Genomic DNA, 17,887 nt, shown 5'->3' with positions numbered 1-17,887 from the left:
GGTGTCAGTGGAGATTGGAAAATCTAGAGATGAACTGCACAGCGGACGCAGATTGCAATAAAAACCTAAACTAAGTCCTAACCATTCTCTTCTCTATCCACAACTAATAAATTGCATCATACTCTACGCTATACTTTTCTCTTAAAAACTTAATAAGGAAGAAAATATTACAACACATCTTATTTATTGGTAAAGCATATCCCCCCAAAAAAATGTAGTACATAATGCAGTTTTAATATTCCCTGTTGTGGAGGCTCTATTTGTGTTTTTTTTTTCTTTATTATCACTCTTTGCCAATAAAACAATTCCTGTCCCTGGGCTACTCCACTCACTTCTCCACTGTATCTTAGGAGGGAATTGTGTTTGCATATAGTCAGGATTTTAAACATGTCTTATGAGAATAATAGTTCAAATAAAAAGATATACTTTTTTCTATCTAAAAGTAAACATTGCATTGCTGTCGGGATTCGAAGGTGTTTTCTGTACTTTCTCAAAATATTTGTTTCCTAAAACTAAACTAATTATACCATAACATCCATGAACTGGCAGGCTGCATTATTTTACATTTTTGTTCTTGGGTTTAGTTCTCCTTCTCTGTGCAAGTATGAACCTTGTTTGTTTATATACTGGGATTTAAATATCCAATGATCTCTCTGGAACTAAGAAGATCCTTTTAGTTAAACAAAATCTTTGTTATGAAATTGCACTACACGGGACTGTTAATGTTTGACAACACAACCACTGTTAGGGTATGTGCAGACTTTTAAACAAAGAAAATATATTAAATACCTGACACCAGTTAGTATATGGAACTAAAGACTGTCTGAGCCATGAAATTCCCTCCTCCAGTTCAGTCTGCTTTTCTTCAACAAATTTGGAGTCTTGCACTGGGCTGGAATACAAGGAAAGCTGCAAAATTTTAAGGCAAAAGATTAAGAAAAATGGCACTATGTACACAACGTATTTTATCCTTAAATAATCAAATAATCACTACACCATTTATGCAATAGAGTTTTGATTCTAAAATTGTGATTCTATTGGATGATAAAATAGACCTAATATTTATAGGGGTATTATTTTGAGTGAACAGAGAGCATACAAAAGCACTGGCTTTTCTACAAACAGAACCACTGAAAATCATACTGCACGATAATGACCCCATAAACATATGTACACAATTTTCCATGTACACTTTGTTTTAGCCCTATAGTAATCCAGATATTTAAATGAGGTTGTAAACAACTGCATTACATACATTTTGATATACATGTTTCTTTTTCACAGGGGAGCTAGGCCATATTAATAACAACACTTGGATTCAGTGCCAGCTAGATATCATGTAGGTCTCCACTGTGCCACAATAACAGCTCGGACTGATGACACGAACTCAAGACTTTTAAATTTATCTCATGGTTATCAGGCACCAATATGTTAGCAGCAGATTCCTTATGTGACACTGCCTTCCCCTTGCTATAGTGCGTCCTGCTGCCATTTCTTCCGAGATAAATTACCTATATGCACCCTGGCATCCATATGATCTAGAGGAATTCATAATTCATCAGACCTGGCTACCTTCTTCCACAGAACCATGGCATAGTTCTGAGGCTTACAGTACATGCACATTTTGTAGAGACGTTTGGTGGTGCATAGGAGTCAGCATGGTCACTCTTACTAGATTGGCATTCTTTTTACCCCATTTAAAGTAGGCTACATCAGCTGATCTTGCGTCTGCACAGTGCTAAATTGGGTGATGTAGCCAGAAGAATAAAGAAGAAGATGGCAGTGCCCAGCACTTCCTCTTATCCAGGTCAAGGGAGGATTACAGGACGACGGGAGACCCAATCGAGGACATCCCTGAAGGGATAAAGGGATCTGTGCAAGGATTTTTTTTTTAAGTTTAGTTCCATTATACGCCTTGAGCATCCAATGATCCCTATGCTGGTTCATTGATTGTGCTTCCTTGGACCACTTTTTATAGGTGTTATTCACTGCATACAGGAACACCCCACAGAACCCGCAATTTAGGAATTGTCTAGCTATATCAAAGTTCCTTAGACCCTTATGCTTGCCCATTTTTCTGGCCTCCAGACTTTATATTTGCTGCCTAATATTTCCAACCCCATTGACATGTGCTTTTCTTATGAAATATTTAATGTTGTTCACTTCAGTGGCTATCTGTCAGTGGTTTTAATGTTTTGGTTGATAGGTGATAGGACCAATGTTTGAGCTTGATTCCATTCAAACTCAAACTGGGTATTCCTCTCTTTTCTTGGATACCATGTGGAGTAAAATCTTCCAAATGGGGTCAGAAAGACAAATAATAATCTAAATAACACCTGGGCAATCTGTAACTCTATTTTCTACATAAAAAAAAAAATGTGTGTGTATCAAGATTTCACACCAATTCAAACTTTGAATTGAACTGTTCTGAGATTAGATCAACATCCAATTGGATTTTCATTTAACATTAGGAGTTAACATTCATTTGGATCCTAATTATGCCGATTACTGTTTTTCTAAGAAGCTTCTGAGTTCATTAGTTCCTTTTGCACTGGTACTAACTGAAATGAACCAACGTCCATGTACACAAGCCCTAGAACAATAATGTATTTTCAAACAACGCCAACACCCCCCCTTTAAAACAATTTACCTCTTCTACTTTTAGGACTATTGTAGGAGAAGCCTTAGTTTCATTTTCTGCATGGACACGAAAAGCTGCAAAACCCAGACTGGCAGGGAAAGCCAACTTCACAGCCTGGTAAAAAAAAAAAAAGCTTCATCATTATAAACATATGAAACTACTTTTGTTTAATACTTTTTGTTTAATGTTTAATAGTCTTTTTTTCAACCTGACTTACTATGTAACTATGTAATACAATTGAAACAATACCATTTCTCTATTCTACACACTACTTCAGGTACAAATTGGTTTTAGATTTTTGGCCATAGGTTAGTGGTTGGAGAGAAATGTGGGAGAGTGATTATCACCAACCCAGGGCCAGGGATAAGGCTGAACATTCGTATGCAGGAAAGGTCAAAACATTTAGAAGTGTGAACATACCAAATTTGTACTGTTCTGTATTCATGTTGGCAAGGTTTCTTCTTGTTTCCTGTGCCATCACAGACAGGAATTGGGAACAAATGTCTCCCACATTCTTTAAAGAACTGTGGATTTATATGGCGCCAACAGATTATGCAGCACTGTACAGCAAATAGGGGTAGCAAATGACAGACAGATACAGACAGTGACACAGGAGGAGGAGAGGGCCCTGTCACCAAGAGCTTACAATCTAAGAGATAGGGGAAGCAGCACACACTAAGAGGGGGGAATATGGATTGGTGGTTGAGTAGTGAGGGTTTTAACAGACAAAAGAAGACAGGTAGGTAAATTTGAAAAGATTAGTTTGAGTGCTCTTTTAAATTAAAACCAAGTAGGATGAGGAAGGCCATTTTAGAGAGTCGGGGCAGCTCTAGAAAAAGAAAAAAAAAGTCTTGGAGCCGTGCGTATGGAAAGGTTAGGAGTTTTTTTTTCTTTAGTTTAGTTCTGCTTTATTTGTTCCACCTTTACATGAAGGTTAAGCTGTCCACACTAATATGCTGAAAGGGATGCTCACAACCATTCTCATTTATGTGGTTTAAAAAAAAACATTGCAGTACCTGCCTAAAATGTGTTTGCTGAAGTTGGCCCTAATTTGTTTGCTTCTTGCTTAAATTAATTGAAAGATACTTGTTACCTGTTCAATTACCCCTTCCACAGAGTGACAGGATAAAAGAACAGTGTTTTTTCCCTTTTTCAGGTATCAGAAAATTAACAGATTTACTGCAGGGGGCAACCACAAACACACTGCAAGGGTTGGGGTGGAGGAGGCATGTACCATCTTTGCTTTTACAAAAAATTCCATATTACTAGCTGTAAAGAGTAAATACCCATAACCATCAAAGTCATACAACACTGCAAATCATGGTTCTTACTAACCTTATGTTAGCTTGACAATGTAAATACTATGAAGTATTTCAACAGTGCAAATACTTCCTGTTCTAAAAATCACAAACATCAGTTCAAAAATAGATGGATTTACAATTCCTGTTGAATTTCCAATTTTTACGTAGCATGAGGGCTTGTGGATGGGTAAATTGTGCTTAATGTTTGTTTACACTCCTTTCGTCATTCATAACAAAGACAGAGCAGTTTGCATTTTCAGAAGCTGATTTCCTATATTTTTTGAAAGTGCAACTAAACCTCAAATTGAACAAAGCCAATTCTTGAAGCATTAACAGTGTAAATTGTAAAGTGTTACATTTAAAATTAACTTTACAAATTCAAAAATCCATTGAGTAGCTGTGCTTAACTGTAACTGTGCACCTATTCTCAAGGTTCTGGTCTCTCTTTGTCTTTTAGTTTCCTGTTAACACATTGTGGTTTAACAATTGCTCACCATCTACTTTATAAGACTTACCCCTACAACCAAGTCCAGCAATTTTTTATATATATACATACATATATATATATATATATATATATATCACATACATAGAAAATGTGGTCTGGCATCTATTGGGTGGTACATGTGGTCTGGCATCTATTACCACTTTGGGTGGTACATGGTAACATCTGATTTATGCTCCTGTCTGCTGAATTCAGAAATTAAAGGAAGTGCAGCGAACATCCATATTTGACTCACAAAGCAGATATTCTGTTCACCATTTTGCTTCTAATTCTCTTTGGGGATTTATTTTACTTTAAAGTTAACTTCTATACTGTTCAGTGTTCCACCCAGAAAATGTTTCCAGGTGGGTGGCATGAAAAAGTAGCTGGCTGAGGGGTGAAGAATGCTTAGTGGAAGAATTCAGGGGTGTGTGGTTAAGTTGCAGTGGTAACCCGAGTCCAGTTAGGATGACATGCAGATAATAACAATTATAGATAGTACCATTAACTGAGATCTCTGGTACCAGTCAGCAGTCAGATTTTGCTCCATCCTGCACTGCAAATGCACAAACTAAAAAGTGTGCATAAGCATGAAGGATTCTGTTGCCACAGTGACAGTGCAGGTGTCTGCAATTACAGTGGCTTTAATGACAGCTGCACTTTCTATGCTGGTTATTGTAGTTCATGAGAGCTACTTGAAGTGACAGCAGTATGTATCTGCAGTGACAGCATCTTTCATGCCAGATTTTTTTTACCATGGCCACAAAATGGCAGCATATTCTGGTGGGGTAGCCAGAATTACCTGAAAGCCCTTCCCTAGAAAAGTGTCTATTTTTGGGCATGGTGCAAATAAAAAGTAGCAGAAAAGTACATGTTGATGGTGGGCAGTATCATTTAAACACATTATTTCTTAATACTACACGAGCACAAAGAAAAACAAGAATAGCACATTTTATTATGGGTTTTACAAATAAATCTGTCTATATTAGCTACATTAAGGTCGGGGTACTACTTTCTGATGGAACACCGGCTCTACTACTATAAACTTTTTTTGCTGCATGGTTCCTTACGGTCTCCACTTTTGTTCAATGGTGGATACCAGGGATAGATAACTCTCTGGGTAGCCTTCATTACTCTCAGCCACATAGACACTATGCTTATGTACAAAGCACATTACCTAGGCAGAAGCATCAGTCTACCTAGCAAAGCAAGCAGGACGAACAGGTACAGAAAATAGGTGTGCAGAGTTTAACTATTACAGAAACAATTAAAAACAATTAGCCCATTACACCGTTGAGGTATGTCAGTTCTCAATGGCTCACACTGCTGAGAATGACAGCTCGCTCCAAAAACTGTCCTAGGGGGAAAACTGGTATTGCAAACATGGAACAGGACTTGTTCCAAAAAATTACCTAAATAAATAAGAGCCCTCATATAAACATGCCAGTCACAAGCTTTCTGTCCTAAAGTTACAATACTCACTGTAATATATCTCTGGAGAAGCAGCATTGTTCCTTTAGGACTGGGCTACAAAAATCTTACCCTGTCATAAATCTCTGCAATAGTGCTGTCTATACAGACAAAATAAAAAAGCTGAACTCTAGGTTTACTCTAGGTTATCGCTGGTAAATGTCAACACTCACAGAGCCAGAACTCAGAAGGTGAACACTCAGCAGGAGCTGCTATCAGAATGCACAAAGCAAAATTGTGCTTAGGCAAAAAGAACATTACTGATCATCTGCATATTATATTGGCCACCTGAAATTCATGAGTATTGTTTTGAGATAAAAAATAAAAGTTTCTACAGAATATGAGACATGTTTTGCTTGGAGAAAGCTGAATCCAGCAGTTAACTAAAGACATTGATCCAAACTGGTGTGGCATCTAAGTGTGGGGGTTAGGATCACTGCCCAGGCAACTTGCCCACCTCTTTTCCGGTTTAAAGCTGCATACAACATAAGTTGTATAGCATGGCACCAGTCTTACCACTGTAAGTAAATTATAGTGGGTTACTAAATAAGGCCTAGTCTTCAGAAAGCATATAATATTGTATTATAAATAATTGTATTAAAACCTGTATTTATGTTAAAAGCCTGAATAAATGTGTAAAATCTATTTTTTATAGCCCTCTTACCTAATAGCAGCTACAATATAGTTGTATGCATTCCCTTTGCTTCACATTATTATTACTACACAGTACTTAGCACCAACATATTACACAGACAGCACTTTACAAAATCCATAGTCATGTCACTAATTGTCCCTATAAGGGGCTCACAATATAAAGTCCCATATGTCTTTAATACAGTGTAAGGTTAATTTTGGAGGGGGAAACCAATTACCCTAACTGCATGTTTTTGGAATGCGGGAGGAAAACCAGAGTACCCAAAATAATCTAACGCAAACACAGAGGTGACATCACTGCCATTTAGAGGTACGCAAACACAGGGAGAACCTACAAACTCCTAACATCTGTTTCCCTATCCCCAGGTAACCACGTGTATCCGGTCTTATGGATAGTACCCCATACCTTCACCCACATGTGCAATGCCCTTACTAAAAAAAAAAAAATACGTAGTAGCATTGTTGGTGGTAGAAGGTGTAGTAATTACACATTTGCTCTACAACAGCTTTGAATGGTTCTTAAACTCTCACCCACTCAGATCTACTTCTGATCAATAAGACAGCCTCCTGGAAGTGGAACCTAGCTGGCCCTGCACTCAGAGCAAAATAATGCCAATGATCCTTACATTCAGAGATCACTAGCTACAGTAAATTGGGTAAATTAGCCAGTCTAGGACTAAGACAAAACGAGAAAGCTCAGAGAAACTGCACACACAAAAAAGATACTCTTTCAGTCAAAATAATAATGTTAATTGGTAATGCTGACATGTAATACCTAGAAATAAAAAAAGCAGTACAATCAATTAACATGAAGAATAAAACGTTTCAAAAGGTTACTGTTTTGTCACAAACTGTAAAAACTGATGGTATCAAATTTTGGATATGTTATGTCTATGAATACTTTATTGTCTGTATTTGTCTGATGGAAATACAGAGTAGGCTAGTTAGAGCCACGATCGAAGTTGCATTTATGAGTGCATCTTTTTATTTAGTGGCTTCCTAAAACTTTTTTATGTAACACTAGAATAAAGCCAGCTGTTTTTGGCACATTGGTGGATCCCCTTTTGGAAAAAACACTGAAAACAGTGTGTTAGCATTACTTCCCACTACTTCACATTAAAGGTAAAGTATTAAGATATTTTAGTGACTACATACTTTGGGTTTTTGTAGCAATAGGGTTTTCTCTCTTTTACAAGGAAATTTCTGCTGTTGTGTATCTGGGAACAAGGCTTCTGCCTAGCTGCTATCACAGCAAGTGTAAAGTGTAAGTGTAAGTGTAAGTGTAAAGTCAAAAGTAAACAATAATTAACATTAAACATTTAAGCCTGGGTCTACATGGATGTTTTTGAAAAATGCATGTTAATGTTCCTATTGTGTTTATATGCACTTGTATTAGCGTTTTAAAGATTGGCTTTAAAATGCTGGAAAATGCCAATGCAACATTTTCCAGTGTTTTACCGCATTTTAAACTAATTTGCATATTACGTGCTCAAAAGCCTGGGAAACCGCAGGAAAATGTCCCATTGAAATAAATGGAAGCATTTACCAGCATTTTTGGGTGTTTTCCAGTGTTAACCCTGCGTTTGAATTTTTTAAACGTTGCAAGCAAGATTTAAGATAAATGTCATAAACATGCCTAAAGGAAACGTTCTGGTGTAGATTAACCTATTGGAACGCATGGGGATTTCAAACAAGGGCTTTAAAAGCCTCAGGGTAAACGCTGGGTAAACAATCCGTGTAGACTAAGCCTAGGAGCCTTTAAATGGAGAAAGGTGACATTTAAAGTTGTTTTTTTTTCTTTCTTCATTATGTAAAGTCTATTTCCATGTAGTTTCAGTTCAAGTATATCTATAAAGCAAACTGTGTTTTCACAACAGACTATCCAAAACAGAACCATGTAAATGAAATTCCTTATGTTATTAGACTATTTTTGCTTTTTTTTTGTTTGAAAAGATTTATCCAGCTTTTGTATGCAGTTCTTTTCGGCTTCACAATATTTCCAGTCCGGAAAATTAAGGAATTACATTTCTCCCAGTACACTATGCCAAGAAAGATTATTCCAGGACTTGGCTGCTGCTGGAATTAATATACCAAGAATGTCCAGAGACCTGTTCCTGTGAGTGGGTGTTCGTTGCAACCACAAAAAAAACGTGGACAGCTGTGAATGAAACCAGCTTTTCCCTATGCATGGTTTGTGGCACAACAGAAAATTCTGCCCAGCAACCAACACACGAAACACTCTTGTTTCTATCACAGACGCACAATTGGGCTAAAAGATGGGTATATAACTGATATATTAATGAATAAATTATTTTACTGCTGATTTGTATATTCATAAAACTGATATAACAAACTATCGCTAAAGCATGTAGCCTAAATAATTTCACTGCAAAAAGTATATCTATCATTAGTGTAAAGTCTGGTCATTAGAACAGGGGGTACATTCAATTTTTTTGTAACCTAAAAAGTGATCTTACTGTTACTCCTAAATGTAACAAAAGTAAAAAGATTATGTTTACTATGAAAAGTTTTTACATATTTAAAAATTGTTCCAATAAAACCAGCAAGGCCTGTTTAGATAAAGGGCCCTTTATACATTCATGCACATTAAGTCATGTAAATGTATAATGCATGCATCAAATGAGCATGATATTTAACACAACATATGTTAACATGCAATATAATACACAATAAAGCAACGCTAAGGACTGAATATTTCTGAAGCATACCTGGAGGAAACCTGTCATGAGAAGAATATTTAGGTAGCCATTGTTGACCCTCCTTCTGAAAACATCAGTTTCCTGGATGAGTCATTAGGTGTCCTTGTTCCAGGTCTGTGACAGAGTCCTGAAGCCAGGCATTTCCAGATAACTAAGATGGTCTTTCATGGTCAGCAGTGGCAGCTCCCATACTTTCTAATCAGGCGTATTTAAAAGTGAACTTTACATAATACAGATGGACTACAAATTAACACATTTGTGAAATTACTCATTAGTATACATGGTTTCTCCATAATTACTCATTTTATGTGACATTCCTAACCAAACACCTAACACGATCTTGTTTGAAAGACACGCTTTGTCTACATGGAGTGACTGCAGGGCCTGTCACAGCATGTACAAAATGAGGAACTAACATTTCCTTTCAGTACAAAGAAAGACATCATGAACTTAACACTGAATTGCAAACATATGACATGGTTACAATTAAGGACCAATTAACACTTCTGCGTGTATCAAAGTTGAACATGTGCACCTTTGTGTGCTGAGGTGTATCGTGCTAAGGCAGCTCATTCACTCTGAAGGCCTGAAAAAAACTCATATCTGCATTATGGTAATCGTGTATGAATAAATGACCACTTCCCTAGAGTTCATTATAAATAAGGTTATGATAAATATGATATTTAAAGCACCCTCATACTCTTTCTGGACTATATATACTATGAGAATGAGGACAGTGAATGACAAATGAAAATCATCTCTGGTAAAAACTTGTGAGGTAGCTGAGGAAAAGAAAAATTTCTAGAGAATCTCAGAACAGACTTTGTATAGTATAGGTACCTGTATAGGTGGGTAAACCAATTCAGTTAGGAATATTCACTGCTGCTACTAACCATACTTTCTAAACATCACCAAATCAAACCAAATTGAAGGGAGGTAATGCAAGATAATCACACAAATAGTACATATGACAACATGGCAGACTGTACAAATCTACTTTGATTTGTTACTTTAATGGCATTTTTTGATCTGCACATCACATTTATATATGCATGGTTATAGTTTTTCAAATATTGTACAGTATAAAGATTTGTCTAGCTAACTGGACCTTGTATACCAGGCCAACAGTTAATCCCTATTAGCCAGCCATTACCATAGACTTAAGATCCCAGTCCATGAAACATTTTCACTGACCAATGGCTATGCCATTTCAATAGGCCGGTGTAAAGATTGCATTGTTTTTAACCAGATATAGTAGAGAGAGAGAGATTCAGTAAACCAGCTATACAGCACTACTAAACAAAGATGGTACATTGCATAGGTAAACAGCAAACATGGCTAAAGTTGTGTGCATGTATACAATTACAATTGATGTACACCAACAATGTTTTTGAGAAAATATACTTTCCAGATGAGATAGCTCTCATCAGGCTGGTCACTTTTAAATATAAAGGCTGTGTTGCAACAGTACAATCCTTTTGAAGGAAATGCACTCAAGGAGTTATATATTTATCATACCCAATTCCTGTGAAAGATTTAATGACCTGCTAAATTAGAAGGATTTCCTATGTGTATCCTGTGTAAGGCTGACTTGTTTGGCATACTAAACTGTGTATAAAAAAAACAATAGGAAGTCAGTTGTTTTACTGGCAAGTATCAACTCTACAACTGCACATACGTCAGTGCTTAAACTCAGAATTTTCACATTACATAGATATCACATTACATTGTTTTGGGGGACTTTGAGTTTAGTTCCTCTTTAACGTACCTTAAGATGTGGTTCTGTCACAATTCTACAACAAGCCTTAAGTTTTTGAAAGGTGATAATTAGTCAAGCTCACCTCTGCATGTGAAATAATAACCACTGGGGCTCCCACATTTAAGAAGAGTATATACTGTTTTATTAGCTGAGAGACAGTCACCTGTCACTGCTAGACAAGTACAAAACAATAGAACTACATGATGGGTGCTCCATAACAGCTACCATAACAGCAATTAAAGATACCCTGTGGCCGGACCATTAGGTTTAATAAAAATTTTCCTGTATGATTATAGCGCCAAGTACTATTTTTATGCATGGTATTTAGCTGTAAAAGCCTCCCTGTGTAGACATCCAGGAAACTGCTGCTGAGCAGCACCATTTTGATGTGAACATTTGCTCATATGATAACCTTTTTTAATTGATGTGAAATAGAATATATATGTTATGGTCAAGAAGTTGGCCCTGCACAGAGATTACCTTGATGTTCCCAGTGAAAACAGGTAGGACATGCAATGAAGGGAGGGGGTAATATTAGGCACTTTTTTTTTATCAAGTTCAAAGGCACATTGCAAGTAAATAAAAAACCAGGAAAAACACTGAAAGAAAGCCGTTAAAATACATTATACTTATATAAAAAAATGTTTTACAAAGCATGGTTGCCTTGGATTAATATAGTATTCTTATTTAATATTTACTAAGTTTCTATGTGATTGACATCATCAAGTAAAACATTTTATATATAAACCTAAATAAAACATTTGGAAAGTATATTGCACTAGGTTTTAATTTTAGGAATGTATGTATTATTACTTGAATTATTTATTTTACCTATTCTTATATGTTTTGTAATAAGACAATATATATTTTGTTTTTTATGTATTTTAATATATTATAAGTTGTGAAAAACCGATAAAAAATTATAAATATAAAAAAAGAAAAAAATATATATTTCTACACCTTTCCATAACATTTACATTCCCAAGGCAGGTTTGAATTTTGATTGGTAACCTAGAACAATCTCAATACTGGTACTTTATACATTAACCCTTCTCTATGTTATGATAGGGCCTGCAGTGAGTGTGTTGGGGAATTTCTCTCCTGTATCAAATGCAAAGCATTATTAAATTACCAACAAGTGTTTTGTGCTGGTGCACTACAAAAAGGTCTGGACAAAAATAGCAATATAGATAGTGTATAAATTGTAAAGTTGCAATAATGTCAGCAGCCATTTTCTGCACTAAGCAAGCTCCCTGTGTATCTGAGAACTTTGCTTAGCACAGCAGAAATCTGATTTTATAAAATCCCAGCTGGCTTTGTATGGTCACACAACATTTACTGCAACAGTTCTAGTTTGATTTAGAGTTTACATTTCTCATAACAAAAGTAAATGTGTTAATTTACTGCAAAGTGAACTTGTCAGGGTAAATGCAAACACAATAGGGGCAGTGAGGGGGCACAGCCAAAGACAAGAAGTTTTTTTTTAGACAACACAAGGTATTTTTAGGTGTCTTGCAGGGACGGTTTTAAGGTAAGATAAATAGGGTGATTGCCTGACAGAACAGTAGGGGTGCTGACATGCTTTGCTCCACTTTTGTCTAAAACCACCTTAATTTCTTGAAGGTTCTGGTAAACCTATAACTGCCTTTTACCAAGATTATCTCTTTTTTTTAATCAAGTAATGTTACATTAATCTGGCTTTCTATATTGGTTTCACAACTCTCTCAAACCATATAAACTTGAATCACCTAGATTGTCAGCTCCTCTGGGCAGGGTCCTCTCCTCCAGTGTCATTGTATCTGTTTGTCATTTGCTACCCCTATTTAATGCACAGCGCTACATAATATGTTGTTGCTTTATAACTAGTACTTAATAATATTAATGTCTACTCAATGCCACAACTACAGTATGTGTAAAGTTGGAGCTGCTTCATTGTAGACATAGACATCATATTCTTACACAGTACTTGTGCGCCCTCTGGTGACCATACAATGACAGTACCAATTTCAGGCCATACAGTATTCACTGCACATGTTCTGCAGACATAAACTCTGGTCCCTCTTGTGAAATGTAACAAATTATTGTGAGCTTAATCTTCAGCCAGCATTGTGTGGCAGTAGCATATGGAGTTTTATATCTATAATCAGTGCAGATTCACACTATGAACCCTAATGATTTCCATCTATAATCTGGGAGGATACCTAATGGTGTTTTTTTTTTTTTTACAACAATCCTTTGAATTTGTAGGCTTTTATCTACTCTACCCCTTAGTATTTTCAGTGAGTATATGTGCTTCAACAAAGGCATAAAAAAGCAGTCTGTGATATTTTCTACCCCTTAAGAAGAGGTTTTTCAGTGAAACGTGTCAGTTTCCAACAACTGTCTGACTGTAACATCATGATGTGTTGCCTAAATATGAATTTTCCTTTGAAATAATGTGTAAGTACCGCAAAATGTAAATCAGCAGGTAAAATACAGCCTTAGAATAAACGATTGCTGAACAAGCTTTTCCAATGTATATCTCCAAGCAGTACAACCACAACGCGCTTAGGGTTTTTAATGCTAAGCCGATTTAGACTACGCATTTTTGTGGTGGTGCAAAATAGTGAATTGGGATAACATGTAACTGCACTGCTTCACAACGTTCTGGGTAAATTAGCCTTTAAAGTGGAACTAAAACCCCTTTACCATGGGAGATTCAGGCAGATGGTTATTGCAAAAAGTGACAATTGATGTCCCTTGTGCAATAACTGCCCTTACCTGTCTGATCACTGCAGATAGAACGGATTATTGCAGAAGGGGCATCACCTGTTTATTTCTACAATAAAGACCTGGCTGATTGTAGTTTATTAAAGTGATGTATTGATTTTTAAAGTGCCCATATCGGATGAGAATCTTGCATGTGTACAGTGCTTGTTGTCCATCGTCCGAACGACAATCCTGGCAAATCTACGACAAATGATCGAAATTCAAGTGAAAGGGAGAGACCAGGTCTCCGAGGTGCAGCTTCGTCGTTCTCCCCCTCCCCTCTCCATAGAGCAGAACGATGCTGTATGTACAGCGCTTGTTCATGCATCGTGCAGTCTTTTATTGTTGGAAAGGATCGTGAAAGATCCTTTCCAATGACAATAATTGCACGTGTGTACCCAACCTTAGTTTCATTTTCAATAACCTTGCAACTCTATGTGTCTTACATATGGAACAACTTTTAGAATACAATGTATACTGTGTATCTACAATTGCTTTTTTTTATATGTATATACATATAGATATATTATATTTTAGTTTTAATACAATACAATTTTGTTTCTATGGATTGCATAGAAAATTACGTTTTTTTTTTGGAAAGAAAATATAGCACATAAAAGCCTTGTTTTCTTTGCATAGTACACTTGCACATTATGAAGATTCACTAAAACATTCTCTAGTCTATGCATTTCAATTGCAGTAATTTATTCTCCACCAGGAAAGGTTTCAGTGAATGTCAGAGTCACTGCTTTACCTATCTTTTCCTCTACATAGAAAGTCTTTTCCATTAAAGAGGAACTTTCATTAAAAACAAAACAAAAAAAACACACCTTTACTTTTGCAGAGCCCTTGATCCCTCGACAATGGCTTCCATCAGATCCCGCATCACCCTGGATTGTTTCTTGATTCTGGTGAGGAGAAAGCATCTTCATCGGTCATCTTCCTGCTTCTGCCTATGTCACCGGATTCTAAAGTACGTGGGCACGAGATTGGATGGTGTTTCCTCCTTTACTGAAAGGAAAGTCCCTACAGGCACAGAAGGAGCAGCCCGAAGCCTCCTTGGATATTTGATGTGTGTATCCCAGAAGGCTGTGGGCTTCTCTTTCAGCCATTGCAGTAAAGACAGAAGTAGGAGGCCTCCACTTCTATTTAAAAAAAAAAAAAAAAGCATTTATTATTATTTTATAGTTATTTACCCTTTTATATAAAGTAAAAAAATGTGGTGATAAGTCCGCTACAAGATGGCAGGAGTGGACCCAGCGGGTACATTGCACTGTGCATGCGCTACAGGTAGTGAAAAAAAATGTCTTTATTTTTTTTTTAGCATAGCTGATATTTGTTGTGTTCAGCAGCTCTTTCTTTAGGCTACGTACACACGTGCAATATTTGTCATTGGAAACAAACGATTAACGACCGATCGTCCGATAACTGTTAACAAAAAAAAGTGCACAAGTGGTCAACAACACTGATGAACGAGGAATGTCGCTGGAAACGAAAAACCGTTTCGGCGGATCTGATTGGGCAACGACCGTTCACTATCTGTTGTGTGTACGGTCATTCAGTGATCGTGAATGGTTCTCGGATACACTTTCTCCTGTACATGTCACTTCCTGCATCGTTCAAACGATCGTGTCTAGCATGTGCACATTATTGGTGGATTATATTTGAACGATCGTATCGTTACAGCAGGATTAGAATCATGCACTATTTGATCATTCAAAATATTTGTGCATATTCCTTGACCAATCGGTTAATCTTTTGTTTTCAAACGATAATTATTGCATGTGTGTATGTAGCCTTAAACAGGCCCCTGATAGACCACACAGAAATATAGGGAATAAGTGATTGCCCTGCCTTGGTGCACTTTGTTGTGAATAAATGGCAATGCAGCAGACAAATGCATGTGTTTGTGAGTTGTCGTGTTGTGTTACTGCACACATTTCTGCAGCACATTATTGGGATTGAAGCTTTACAAACTCTTCTACCTACTAACAATTTAGACTTAAGTTTGTATTTATAGACCTGACAAGTTCTGCATTAGTAACATATGTTTGTATACAATGAGAAGGATTTCATTGGAGAAGCCTGTAGAGTGAATGGAGTTCCCTGCCAGGTACACACAGGTCACAATGACCCACATGAGGATTACAGGCTGATTTCTTGCCTCACACTGCCCAGACACTGAACTACACAGGGTGTAACATGCAGACAACCAGCAGCACGCTGTATAAGGAGCTCACTCTCTTCTATTGACATGCATTTATTTCTCACCTTCAACATGACAGCGGAGGTGAGACCGTGCTGCAAGAGGAAACCAGGCCGCGCTCGCCCTAGCAACAGCAGGGCCCTTAGCAACGCGTCCTCCCATGAGCGCCCACTACAGCGACGGAGACTCGCATTGGACAAACTTAATAGGAAGCGATTCGAGGGTTTGGGAGCCGTAGGATGAAATAATTTGGTAAGGTGAAAAATATATTGCGCTTTGGGAAAAGCGGACTAAGGAAAGTCTAGACTGTTAGAGCGGATAAATTTACTTTGATACAGAATCTGATTAGGGGAGTCGTTGTCATGGTAACTTCAGACGTGAGTTCTTTACAGGGGGATTATAAATCAAACCTGTGATAATAAAACCAGGTGGATACAAATAGTTTAACTATAGCAGGATTAGTGTCACAATGTACTCCACATAACACTCCCTTCTTCTGGGATCTGCCACTGCACTTTCCTCCATGGCAGCCGCCACCAACATACCCAGTACCAGCTGGTATAAGAGCCCATGTGGCATTGGCGGTCAACTAACTTGATTTATTTGGTCTGTACGCATCCCCTGAATGCAGGGTTGTACATAATGTTTAGTATATGTAATGTTACAGAAAACAGCATGGGCATACTACTACCTGAAACAGGAAGATTTTGTATTGGCGGGCAAGAAACCTTGCAACAAATTCACATGAGATTAAAGTATTTAGTTAAGTATAGTTTGTATGTAAAGTACTCTTTGAAGCAGAAAATGCTTTGCCACCCTGAAGACTGAAGGGGAAACCCACAGCCTCCTGAGATACATAGATCACATGAGGCTACAGGCTGCTCCTCCTGATATCGGGCATGTGCCATAAGGGGATTTCCTGAATGTAAAAGTAGCAATCTTATACATGCGCAATATTTCAGGAGACATCACCTTATCTTGCATCTGCACGTGACATGAGCGGTGGCTGGAAGAAGAAAGAAGATGGTCAAGCCTGCTGTCTAATCTGCGCTGGAAAGAAGAAGAAAGCCAGGACAGCGTGGGACCTATTGGACTCCGTTTGTGAAGGGATTGATGGCTGTGCACCTGAACTTTGCAAACTGAAATAAGGAAAATCCCACTTACCTTTATTTCCACAGATCCTTCCATCGTACTGGAGCGATCCTCAATTGGGTCCCGCTCTGTCCTGGAATCTTTCTTCATCCGTGCGCATAGGAAGCGGCAGGCGCTGCCATCTTCCCCCATCTTCTTCCTTTTTCTGGCTACTTTACCAGATCTCGTACTGTGCAGGTGCGAGATCAGGTCAATCAGGTCAAATAGTCAGGTCAAAGGGGAAAAAAAGAGTGCACAATTCTGTGCCTAGAAGTAATCACTGTGTGTTGACATTAGGTTATCCTGACCCAACAGAAAAGGATGAGCGAAGACTTTGAACCCAGAAGAGGACTGGCAAAGGTGTCAGTGGCATTGACATAATATTACTGTACATCGTGCCCACGCTACGAAGGATTTTCATACAAAAAAAAAATATTTTAGGTTTATATGTGCTTTAATAATTTGTATTGTAACAGAGAACTGAGATCATAGTGTTTATCTATTTCTGTTTCAGAGCCATGAATTTATCTGGTATGTCAGGTACGTCAATCTCTATTAGTCTTCCTACAAGTGCCTCTATAGAATCTCTACCAGCAGCAAGACATGAAAAATCAAATCAATCAGAGGAAACAAACATGTAAGTATTGATTATTAGCACATTTTAGTATGTAAATAGTTATATAAATATTATGTCTCATTGGCAGGGGCAGACTCACAGTGATAATGCTTTTATATATTCTACATTATCTATATATATATATATATATATATAT

The 17,887-nt window shown here is 37.3% G+C and overlaps 2 protein-coding genes across 5 annotated transcripts in view; one reads left to right on the top strand and one right to left on the bottom strand.

Annotated features, from left to right (window-relative positions):
• APOO (apolipoprotein O) overlaps positions 1-16,178 on the bottom strand; it is a 44,373-nt gene extending 28,195 nt beyond the window's left edge. The window contains exons 1-3 of one of the 3 annotated variants that reach the window (XM_072428412.1): positions 16,049-16,178; positions 2,651-2,755; positions 790-909 (exon numbers count right to left, since the gene is read on the bottom strand). In XM_072428412.1, coding sequence (XP_072284513.1) covers positions 790-909; positions 2,651-2,755; positions 16,049-16,057 — 234 coding nt within the window. In that variant the 5' untranslated portion in view covers positions 16,058-16,178. Of the gene's footprint in view, positions 1-789; positions 910-2,650; positions 2,756-5,908; positions 6,053-16,048 lie in introns of those variants that run through there. The other 2 variants (XM_072428420.1, XM_072428404.1) reach the window with 2 other exon arrangements.
• Positions 16,148-17,887, top strand: part of C1HXorf58 (chromosome 1 CXorf58 homolog) — a 14,248-nt gene continuing 12,508 nt past the window's right edge. For both annotated transcript variants that reach the window (XM_072428391.1, XM_072428383.1), the window contains exons 1-2: positions 16,148-16,235; positions 17,629-17,751. In XM_072428391.1, coding sequence (XP_072284492.1) covers positions 17,633-17,751 — 119 coding nt within the window. In that variant the 5' untranslated portion in view covers positions 16,148-16,235; positions 17,629-17,632. The remainder of the gene's footprint in view (positions 16,236-17,628; positions 17,752-17,887) is intronic.

This window comes from Pyxicephalus adspersus, chromosome 1, assembly GCF_032062135.1.
Source record: "Pyxicephalus adspersus chromosome 1, UCB_Pads_2.0, whole genome shotgun sequence".
NCBI lineage: Eukaryota > Metazoa > Chordata > Amphibia > Anura > Pyxicephalidae > Pyxicephalus > Pyxicephalus adspersus.
This window is presented reverse-complemented; position numbering and strand designations above follow the sequence as displayed.